This window comes from Passer domesticus, chromosome 5 (genome assembly GCF_036417665.1).
Source record: "Passer domesticus isolate bPasDom1 chromosome 5, bPasDom1.hap1, whole genome shotgun sequence".
In the NCBI taxonomy this organism is placed as follows: Eukaryota; Metazoa; Chordata; class Aves; order Passeriformes; family Passeridae; genus Passer; species Passer domesticus.
Window position 1 is genome coordinate 28,008,318 of NC_087478.1, and position 12,404 is coordinate 28,020,721.

Consider the following 12,404-nt stretch of genomic DNA (forward strand, 5'->3'; position numbering starts at 1 on the left):
GAGAAACTTTAGATGATATTTTTTTAAGTTGACACCACATGGTCTGAATTCTTTTGTCCAGTGCAGCTGGCAGTTTCCTTACTGTCAGAAAATGGCAATCTGCCTGGATGTCAGTTGAAAAACCATACTCTTTGCAGCTGTTGGAAAAAATCAAAACCAGAACCCTTGAGATTCCACTTAATTATCATCTACAGAATGCCTTTTATTCATTCCAGTTAGATTTGTGAGTGACTCTTAATTTGGCCTACCTTTCTGACATCTCAAATACTATGCATTTCTCCAAGTTCAGAACAAATAAAACAGAAGACCATGTCCTTCTTTGAAAGCCCTGTCATGTCTTCCCCCCTCAGGATGAACACTACTATTCTGCCCATCACTGCCTAAAGACTGAAATCCTTCTTGGTGCCAGCTACAGAGCATTTGAAAACCAGACCATGCTCATGGGCAGACCAACTCCCCATGAGATACGATGCTCAGCTCCCCACCTACTGCAATACTCAGACAGGCTCCACTGTGCCTTGAATTCCTGTGCTGTCTACATGTATTCATAAATGAGACTGAGCTTTTCCAGTCAGCAACCTTCTCTTTGTTTTACCTACATGACTCATATAACACTATTAGACTTTCAAACAAGCTTGTAGCTATTGCAATAACACAAGAACAATGGACTATGGAGATGTTAATGTGGGTGGAAATTTAAAAATAATAATCCTATTTTCATGAATTCTCATTCAATAGTGATGACACATCATATCTGCTATCTCATTTACCTCTTCCTTTATATCTTCCATTTCATCTCTCATTTACAGTAAAAATTGAATTATCTAGCTATTCATCCTGTCTTACATGCTCTTCATTTGAGTCCTCTGTCTGGTTACCACTTGAGAATTAGGAAACCAAGAGGTATTTCTGCCTCCTTTCAGCAGCCATTTGGCAGGCTCAGCTACCTCATGTGCAGTCTTAAATTTGTCACTGGAGGTTCTGCATGTTTCTCTGCTAGAAAATTTACCTTAAGCCCTCATTCAAGCACCATTGAAACTGTCATTCATGACAGAATATATTAAAGCAATGAAAAGTATTATCAGCTTATTATTTGCTGGGAGTGAGAGAACAGATAAACTATTGTGTTCAGCCAGCATTCCTGCAGCAACTCATCTGCTATGTGTTCTTTCAGTTGAATGATATATACAACAAAGACAAATCATAATTAAAAAAACAGAAACATTAGTAAATTAAAAAACAAAACCAATACCCTCAACAAATAATTCTGCCTTACCTTTCCTTCTGAAATCAGTGACAGTCAGTAACAGAGCTAGACTCTCACTAGATCTTTTTGAAAATCTAATCTACAAGTATAAATTTGTGTGAAATTTACAAAATTACAGTCCTGCCCTGTGCCTTTTATACCTTCTGCAAGAGCTTTGTATGGGCACTTTCACCATTACAGCATCGCAGACATCAAATCGCTGACTTGGCCAGACTTCAGCCAGACTCATCTTCCTGCACCCCACAGCCATGCAGCACTAGTAACACTTTTAAGCAATTACATGAAAGCAGAAGCACTGGAGGCAGTGAGTAAAGTGCAAGCATCAAGATAGAAGGTTGGCAGAAATGGAGACAGGAGACCTTAAGGAAATCCACCATGAGAAAAAGAAGTGCAGGGGGTTCTCTCTGTTTCAAATAAATGGATATATTTCCAGACACATTTTTCATATAGAGAATAACAGATGTACCTGTGTCCATCCAGCAGCTGTGTTCAAAAACCTCCATGAAAACCAAACAGCAACCCAAAATTAGTCTCTTTATTGCTTCCAAAAATGGGACACAATTTAACAGACTCTATCACAGGTAGTTTAGCCTCCAGCCTCCTGTGAAGCTGGGGAAAACCCAACAAATGCACAGGAATGACATGATCTGCACTCACTGAAAAGTAACTTTGGCCCTTTGAGAGGGACATTTTGTTCACAGGTCTTCACAATGAAAGTTGGAGCACATTTTTAATATGATGGAGGATGATATTATGGAAGCTACACTTCCATGAAGGGATTGCACAGTTAAAAAGCCTTTTCTTGTAATATTTCAACTATTTAAAACTTCATTTTATTATCTTAAGGAATAGGCACTTTTCAATTAACCAGTTACAAAAGTAAGTAGACACAAGACAGTTTAACAACAGTAGATTAATTAGTTTCAGCTGAATTTGCAAAAATCTAAAAATCAGCAAAAGAAGTGCTGGATTCCAACAAGTGCAAGCTCTAATTTATCATTTTTCATCATGTTAGCAACAGCAAAACAGTAGCTCAGAAATTAAAGGAATGAAAAATACATAAACTCTGTGTGCCTTTCTGCTCTATAAAAAACATTGTATCATGTCAATTTTTTCATTTGATTAAAATCTAAGATTTTGTATTTAAACTTTAAAAAACTTAAAATAAAAAGCAATATGTGCTGTCACAATACAGTATTGTCAGAAATTTTTTTAAACTTCTCAGAAGCATAGAAAATACAACTTTTTCTATAGCACTTAACTAAATATAACTAAATTAATTAACACCCCCCCATTTATATTAAATATTATTTTAGCGTGAGAATATGAGAATATTTTGGATGCAAAATGCAACATTTTACCTACCTTCACATGTTGAAATCCAGTTTCCTTTCAACCTAAACCACTTTTCTGTATATTTTCAATTTACTAACAATATTTCCAACATTGCATTTCCTGTACATAAATATGAGCAGGCATGGAAGCTTCTGAAGGACTGATTCAGCAGGAAATCTAAGTGTTTAACCCTGCTGTCACTGAAGGGAAAGGGCCATAAATAGATGCATGCTAGAACACACACTGATCAACAGAGCAGCCTGACTTAGGGGAGTCACCAGTCTCCCACAATTGCTGGTTTTCAAAGAAAGGACTAGGAACTCATGCAGGTTCATACCATTCCAGGTAATAAAAATATTTATGTATTGACCCTCACAAATATTTGAAAATGCTACTACTTTTAATATAAATATAATAACTTTTAAATCTGAGTTCCAAAACCACGTTGAACCAACATTTATGAGTTCTGGCTGGGGTTTTTTAAGCTGCCACACACACAGGCAGCCCATAATGATTTTCACAAGGATTTGACCAACTAGAACCCTTCAGCTTTTCTGAAAGTTCTAATAAATACACCAGTAGCTTCACATTCCTTTCATTCTCATTAAATGGCTGTATGTATTTAGGCATAGTATTACACATGACCTGCTTCTTTTCCCCTTTCATTATATTCTGGTTGTTGTGGTTTTTCATTTGGGGTTTTTTTTTGTGTGTGTGCATGTGATTTTATTATTATTATTACTTATCATTCTTATTTTGATTAAGTCCCACTCTTGCTTGTCCTCTTCCTAAGTGGAAGGTCTGAAAGTTCTGCAAACCTCTTCCTGCCAAAAGTATTTTAGGAATGCAAAAACCATGTTATGTCTTTGAGATTAAGAGTTGAGCATTATATTGTGATCCTCTTTCTTCTCTGTGTTTTGTCACTCACTAAGTGGGAGGGGACTGGGCCACAAAATTACAGCTCCAGGAAAAAGATTCAGGAGCTAGGATCTTTCAGCTTTGCCATCAAAGACTATCTATTTCACTCCAGCTGGTCAATGGCATCAACACTGCTTGTATAAGTAACTATTTTTTTTTGTGTCCAAACAGAAGAGCTTTCCCCATGAACACAATATCACTGAAATATGTATGAAGTTAATTTCAACACACAGGTTAAAGAAAATCCTCACTTTCAGCAAAAGTGGTTAGTATCTGTCCCACCCTTTATTTTTTAAGTTAACATTCCTTAATAAAGAGCACAATAAATATAAACACAAAGCCACACAACATGCATGAAAAAGAAGGGTTAAAATGCAACTGTATTTCACAGACACAAGTCACAGTCATTAAATTAAATTATTACACATACATTATAACTTATTTATTATTTCAAGCTATACAGGCAACATAGCACCAAACAGGAGATTTTCCTCTTGATGAACATGACACAAATATTTTGTTTTTGAATTTTGGAAACAAGTATTTTCCTTAATTTTTATCAGAATGACCTGAAATGAAATTCACTACCCCAAGACTGTTCTATGACATTATCTGGGCAGTGACATCTGCTATCAGTTATCTCTGATATGGCTCTCCTCCCACTTCCAAAGTTTTAAAAAATGAATAGCAGATGCTAACATCAAGATTTCAGGCAGTGAGATATTAATTTAGTGTGCTGTATTGGCAATGAGGTATTTTGAAGTTCAACATTAGGCAGCAGCAGAAGTAGAGGTAAAAAACTGAAGGTGGTTTTGAAAACCAAGTTCACTGATTCTGAATTCCCTTTTAATATAAAAGATTATTTTTAAAGACATAAATACTTTTTACATATTAGAAAAAGTGAATGAAGGCACTTATCATACATAGCAAGAATTTTTGCATTAAAATGAAAACAAATAAATATTTTCTGTATGCAAGTTTGGCCTGCTTCTGCTCCTGGAGAAGTCAATGGGATGCCTGGCAGTAACAACACTGGAAGGGAACTGGGACTACTTCTAAAAAATACATTCATATACTTAAAAATTAATAGTAGATTTCTTCCACTACTGCAAAGACAGAATTACATCTAAATCATTCTGGAGCAAATAAGTAGAAAACTGAAGCACTAGAAAGACAGCCATCATGTGTCTGAATGGGAGTAAGAAATGGCAGTAACACATTTCTGAGACTTCAGGGTAACTTTGAAAATAATCCATTATTTTCATGCCTATTTTCTCTGAAATCAAAAGTAATACTTATGAATTATGTAAAAATTCTAAAAGTGAGGAAAAGAAAAAAATGAAAACCTTTATTTTAAAAACATTTCAGACAAAAAAAAATATAACTATCTTTGGTAAGGAGATATCTCTTCTTTCCAAAGAAACAAGAAGTTTAAAGTTGAGACATGTCTGGTTAAAATGATAAAATTAGGTAACTACCAACACTCATACAAGAATTGATTGCCCAAATGAAATACAAAACTTCAACTGCTACCACGAACTGCCTAAGCAGAAACCTTGCTGTTTGGTACCTGGATCTTCAAGAGTTTTTGCAGGCACTGAAAAAGTACAGAGGGCCAAAAATAAGATCAAACTCCTCAATTAATCAAAATCCTTGTTGTCCAAAAATGTGAACAAACTTTCCGCACTATGCAAAGCCTGAAGGCATTGTCTTCCTATATATGAATAGCTTATTCTATTCCTCAAGTGTAATTCCAGCCCAAGCTTTCTAAAATCTTTAGAAAATATATAAAAAATTAAAGGTATAAACCTTTAGAATTTGAGATTTACTTGCCTCACATCCATTTGGACAACTGCAGGAACCAGGAGCACAGATCAGGAGGAGCACACAGCCTTTAAGCTTTGTGAGGGTCAGCTCTAGTAGCCACTGACAGACACTATAAAGTGTAACAGCCAGCAGCTGCTAAACTGCAGAAAGAATCAACCAAAATTCTGGCTTCAAATCATAAACTGAACCTTCCTTGCAAGGATCCTTTTGTGCATTTAAAAGATATGTTTTGTGTTAATTATGTTGTGTAAAATTAATCAATAACTATAATAAGAAAACAAATGTACTTAGAAAGCATACTGCTAAAAGTCCTCTGTTCTCAAATATATAGTGATAGCTAGTGGACAAGTTACAATCACAGAATCATGGAGGTTGGAAATGACTTCCAAGATCACCTAGTCTTGCATGGCAGTTTCTGCTTAGGTTTTAACACTGGAATCCCACTAGTAGACAAAAAAGCTCAATGCATTGCTCACCTGGCACAGAAATATTACTCAATACTTCTGTGAAAAACATAAATACTTATTTGTCTAGTATTTGCAATCTATTTATAGAGATGGGGGTAAATGTAGATGTGACAGGCTTGAGGACTTCAGCAGCCAGAGAGCATCTAATCAATAACAGTTGCTATATTAGAACATATTTTATGCCAGAAATGTGGAAGGTAAGCAGGGCCGTGATCTATTGCCAAACTAAAAAATCACTAGTCAACCATGGCTACAAAATGCTGTTTGTACTAGGCTACAACAGCGTTCCAGTGACTAAAGTTTTACTGCTCCTTCCTAATAGTCAGCCTTAATGAATAAATTCTGCTCTGCTTAAACAGCAACAAAAACCAACTAAATCTCTGTGTTGGCAGCATTCAAACTAGCTAAATTATTTAAATGACAGCATATTTAACATGTGAGCCTGCTTTTATTTCCTGAATCTGCTATGTTTGTTTCTGCAGCATGAGATAGTGTAATGAAATTAAATATTTTATGGCTTAACCATAGAGCTTGCAATTATATAAAAAATAGGCCTCTCTCTCTGATAAACAGAATCCATTCTAAACTTAGTTTTTGAAGGATTAAAATGGCTTTTTATGTCACTTGAGAAATAAACCAACATGAAAATCTTTGTAAAACTAAGCCATACACTGCATTTACAATTCAAGATCTTACAGGTAATCTATTAAGGTACGGCAAACTGAATTATTCAGAGAACAGGTTGTGAATAATTCTTGATCTAAAAGGAAAACAAACATTGAGTTCAAAAGCAATTGTATGCTGAACGCTGCTTGTCTTCTCAACACCTGATGACTATTAATTAGCAAGTCTCTGCTAATTATTTGGAAAATGGCTAAATAAGATACTCTAGTGTCTGCTAAACACAAACCCTAAACTCTGCTTTGTGTAGTGGAAGAAAGAGATAACTGTGGTAAACTGTTAAATCAAAGTTACATTTTACAGTCTCTTTGCAATAAATTAGAACAGCTGATATAAACATTAGCAATTGTTGGAGTTGAAATTGGACATTTTTTTTAATGCTGCCATATTAATTAAAAGAGACAAATTACACAATTTTATTAATTAAAAAACCCAAATAAGTGTTGTCCCAGACCATCTCTCAGGGATGTCACTGACAGGTTTTTTGCTGATTTTGATGGAACCAGAACTGGATCCAACCCTCCTTTGATTGCCTTTATTCACCTTAGAATTAACCACAATAATCAATATTGTTGTCAAATTCACAGCTTGGGAACTATAATGTGCTCTATACTGCAGAGCTTGCTATGATTACTTCAGTATGTTAATAATGTGCTAGTGGCAATTTTAAAGATTAATGGTGATTGCAGTAGGCATTTTTACACATTAATAGACAGTGACATGTAGACAATAACATATTATAGTTACATACATAATTATACATAGATAACTTTAATTAGTCCCTGTCTTAAAACCACTAATATAAACTTTTATACACAAATGTACAAGTAATAAGGAGCAAAATGTTTGATGACAGAGTATAATATACATGGAGGTGAGTTATTTTATACTTAAATATACTATAAGAAAAAAGTTATGCACTAAAAAGTTTAGGGTGTTTTTGCAAATATAAATATGTAGATAATACTACAGCAGAGTTTACAGCATAAACTTGTAAATTCAAACACATATCAAATTGTAACCCTTCCAAATGGGACACCTATTAGGTACTGCAATGTTATGATGATTTCTGGTAATTTTGTAAATACTCCCTATGATGCTTTACAGATCATGATTTTGTTCCCACTGAAGGAAATGGCTGCTTCTCATTCAATTCTATGACTGCAGGAACAATTTCTCTATAAAACTACACTGACAATATTCCGCATGTGTTATTATTTCACTGTTACCAAATTTAAAAAATTACATAAAAATCTTTAAAAGACATGGGGAAATAGAATAACAGAAAGAACAATTAAGCAAAAAATATTATTGAATGCTATCGTACCGATTTCCACGGTCCCCGATGCCAAGAAACATCACCAGGGCAAGAATGCACATTACATTGTGCCATGTTAGGTGGTTTGTCTAGAATTTCGCAGTTTTGATCACCCAACATTTGGCCAGTGGGAAGCTGACAAATCACCAGTCTTGTCTTTATCCCATCTCCACAAGTCTGAGTACACTGAAACACAGAATTTTATATGCAATAATTTTATTAACAGAGTCATCAGATCCATCAAACCAAAATTTATAGCAATCATCAGTACGTCACATTATTTACTATGTCTATTTCCATATTCCCTGGACACTCTATTCAAGAATAAGGACTTAAAAGTTTAATCTCATGTAACTGTCTCACCAAAACCTTTACCAATGACATTTTTATGGTTTATCAAGTGATTTGCTGCAGAAAGTCTCAGTTACAGACACTCCATTAAGGAGAAGTAATTGTGAGAATAAATGTGCATTAATCTCTTTCTTTAATACGACAAAAATATAGAAATTTGTCGTAAAAGTAGTTTTCCCTGCCAGACAGTGGCAGAAAACTCTTGGAGTTTTCTGGGCACACTTTTACACAGTCCAGTTTATACAGACTAAGTGTAAAATACTTATAGGATGTGTTTTCTGGGTTTCAATTAACCTATAATTCTTCAATACCAGTTCTCATTCCTAATGAGCTCTTAAAGCCAATCTATAATAGTTCAAACCTTTTTATTGTATCCTCAATTACTCTAAATTAGAAAAAAACTGTACCATCTGCATGAACTGTACCCCAAGTCTATGGCTGCGGACAGAAAAAATATGACATTTAGACTGATCTTGAGAACTGAATGGCTGAATCTGGCCAAAACAAAGAGAAAAAAGGTAAAACAAATAGTCACTACCAATTTTTCTTCTCTTTTCAATTCCAGTAACTGATTTGCAAAAGTAAGAAAAGTGGACAAGAATCACAAGAGGTTATATTAGAAAAAATGCAAAAATAATCAGCTTTAACTCTTTCTGTAGCATTTGAGCAGGAGTGTGTGGTCAAGATATGACATCACACAGCATGGTGATGTCCAGTAACATCAAATGTGTCATCAAAATGTTCTAACCCAGGCACAACTTTTACATGCATGATCCTATCTCCATACATCTAATTTGTAACTACAACGCAGTAACCACTACTACTTGCAGTTATTATTGTTAGTACCTATGAAATTACATGGAATGAAGTTTCTCTACAGCTTCTTATACGCTTTTTTTTTCTTAGAGGAGTGCTATTGCACTGTGGTTTTTCCACATACAATCCAGCTTTTTGTAATAGGATATAATTTTCTGTGTCTCAAGATACATGTTGTACAACAACTATATGATCTGTTGATGTTTGTATATCCTTAGCCTCACACAATACTTACTTCTTTTGGATGTATATTTACATAACTCGTATTTCCACTACAGTTCTGGATTTCATCAAATAATAAAGTTTAGATAAACAGGCTGAAACTCATTCTTTTTAAATTTTAAACTCCATTAAATAAGTAAAAACAAGGTGTTCAGTTCCACTCACAATCACAAAATTATGTTTCTACTTCTAAGCTCATGTAGTAAACAATGTTTCCCTTTGTAAGTGAAATTCCCTTACTTCTCCCCAGTTCCCAAAGTTCCACTGTGGGCAGGGTCCAGAATCACAGTGTCTCGACTCAGAAGGTTTTGTTGCCTCATCACAGTTACTGGCACTTCTTCCTTCCTCATCTTGGCATACTACAACTCGGCGCTGAAATCCACCTGCACAAGTACTAGAGCACTACCAAAACAGGTAAAAATACATTTTGCCATTGCATGATCAAAGAAATATAAAATATGTTGGTTAAAACAGCAACTTGGTTTTAAACTTTAACTCTCAAAACTGAACTTTTCAAATAAATATGACTACTATATAGAAGTATTTTAAATTTGAAATCACAGAAAAATTACACTTAGAATTTAATATATTCTGAGTATAATAAGAACAAGAATAACAATACTTTTTAAAACGAATGTGCTTTTGTTTTGACCAAATCTGTACTGCAATAACATTTCTAGAAATGTTAACACACATGTGACAGAACAAATTAATATATTCTAAAATAATTTCTTACTGCTCCCCAGGGTCCAGTTCTCCACTGATATCCTCCCACAGAAGGACGGTTCCACTGGTTTAAACTGTCTTGTGGAGGATGTATTGGGAGGTAACCTGCTTCTGGAAAATGGCTTGGATGGTCATGTAGTTTTGGAACATGATGATAAACTGGTGGGCATGGTGGCATGTTACATTCTTGTTCCTCAGGAGGTCGGCCTTCAGGATCACAGTAATTTTCACTGATTTGCTGATGATAATTGACACAGATGACTTGTCTTGTTATTATCCCACTGTCACACGTAACTGTACACTGACCAAAAGATTAACACAGTGTTTGTCACAGAACATTGATAATTAATAAACAAATGCATTTATATTTACTTTTGAGAAGAACAAACATATACTTTGTTTTTTCAAGGGATGCAATTTCAATCACACTTGCAGAAGAAAAAAAAGGACTCTCAATTTCTAAACAGAGACTTGGCCAATAATCTAAACACACACATTAAAAATTTGTTACAATTAATACTTACCGGGGACCAATTTCCAACTTTCCACTCTCCACATGGGCTAAAGCAGCTTGAAATTTCAGCTGGTCGTGGTAAATAAGCACACAAAGACTCATCTGCTATCTCTCCATGAGCATCTCTACAACTCACATAGCGAGCACGATCGCCCTTCCCACAGGATGCAGAGCACTGTCAGTGAACAATTCAAGGTCATTGCACTTTAGGAGACGAAAACAAGATCATGCAAGCATCTAAAATAATAACATAGTTTCTGTTGGCCTGGAACTGAATTGCATAGCCTTAATTCTCATGAAGTATTTCAGTGTATATAAACAGACATTTAAACTATAACATGGAATAATTACACAGTTGCAAGTAGCAACAGAAACATCAGTAACTTCATTTTAGTTTTAACACAGAGATGCAATATTTATGGGAACTGTTAAAATAAAAACTGATATTAACAATCCATTTGCCATGATGGTTTGTATTAGCAGATTCCATTGAGCCCCTTCTGATGCCTTTATAGCTGAGAAGTTCAACGTGGACTTAATGAAGTGCTGCTGAGTAGCCTCAGTTTATGCACCCTTTACTGCTATTTAGTTGAAATAGCTGTGCAAAAATATAACTGCATTATATGCTTTGTTAAATATCTCAAGGGATTCACAGTCACATCCACATTTCAGAGATAATTTTAGATTTTCTCATTGCGATCAAGTAAAACTAATTGTCAACATTATTGAAGTAAAAACCTTACATTGAAGAAAATTTATGTAGGAACAGTTTCACTAATGCTTATTTTACAAAAAATGTCAAATTAGATCTTTAAAGACTCCAACTATTTAGTATTACTTCACATAAAAGATTTAAATAATATTTTAAAATCAAAGATGTTCCAAATACTTCAAAACTGATCAATTACATTAAAAAAACACTTCCTAGTGCAATGTCAATCATACAAAAACTTTTTTGCTCAGAACCCCAGCTTCTAGAATTCTGGGTTTTTTCCTATTATTTTTCCTGGTTGAATTTGAAGCACACAGTTTGCTGGAAGTTTCTATCTGCTCCTTAGGAAACAGTTTCATTTTTTTAGGAAAATATTAGAACTCGTTTTTAATCTATTCCAAGCATATTTCAGTCTGAAAAATATCTTAATGAAAGCTTAATAGAAAAATGGGTGAATAAGTGGAGGGATGCCTTGCAAGGTGTGACTGCTGTATCACATACTGGGGTCCATGATCCATATCTCCATTGGGTCACCTTCCCCACATGAACTAGAGGAAGTGAAGTAGTCCATAATTTTGTATTTTCTGGACAAGAGGGCAATTCACATTCCTGTGGGGGTGAGGAAAAAAAAAAGCCTTTTGAAATATACACTTTGGAAGAGCCCAAATGTAAAGCAAATGGTTAGCGTTTAATTAACATGTAAATACCATCTTTTACATTTTCCCTGGAATTATTCAAAGACCTTTCATTGAATTGCTTTGTTTTGTTTTAAATGGAGTGTCAAAGAAAATTTATTTGATCTTAAAACTGCATTAACAATAACTAATAATATTGGCATTTTGAGAATGAACAGTTTTGGCCAACTTGTTGAGAGAAGGAGCATAGACATTACAGTTTCCTGCTTCAGAGCCACAGGCAGCACAAAAGGACCAAGCAAAGGCAGTGGTGTGCTATCCTGTCCTTTATACCTTCAGCTACTGAGAATATACATTTGCCCAGTTTCAGTCAGTAGCCAAACAGGTACCACAATTAAAAATGCAAAGGATAATCAAACCCAGTGTTTGCACATCTAAGCGGAAATAAACTACATCAATTAACTGGCTTTTATATTTAGAAGCTTATTAAAGAAACCAGTTGGGTACTATTTATTAAGCAGGATGGCAAGCAGTGTCCTTACAATATTCTACATGTTGGAACTTCCCCTATTGCCAAATAATCACAGTCCTTTGGATTCCTTGAAGTCATATAGT

At 34.7% G+C, this 12,404-nt stretch overlaps 1 protein-coding gene across 5 annotated transcripts in view; it reads right to left on the reverse strand.

Moving 5' to 3' along the window:
* ADAMTS20 (ADAM metallopeptidase with thrombospondin type 1 motif 20) overlaps positions 1-12,404 on the reverse strand; it is a 90,072-nt gene that overhangs the window by 24,616 nt on the left and 53,052 nt on the right. For all 5 annotated transcript variants that reach the window (XR_010363653.1, XR_010363654.1, XR_010363655.1 and 2 more), the window contains exons 24-28: positions 11,656-11,763; positions 10,453-10,617; positions 9,939-10,229; positions 9,443-9,604; positions 7,823-7,999 (exon numbers count right to left, since the gene is read on the reverse strand). Coding sequence is in view for 2 of the 5 variants with exons in the window: in XM_064422476.1 (XP_064278546.1) it covers positions 7,823-7,999; positions 9,443-9,604; positions 9,939-10,229; positions 10,453-10,617; positions 11,656-11,763 (903 nt within the window). In the remaining 3 variants the exon portion in view is untranslated. The remainder of the gene's footprint in view (positions 1-7,822; positions 8,000-9,442; positions 9,605-9,938; positions 10,230-10,452; positions 10,618-11,655; positions 11,764-12,404) is intronic.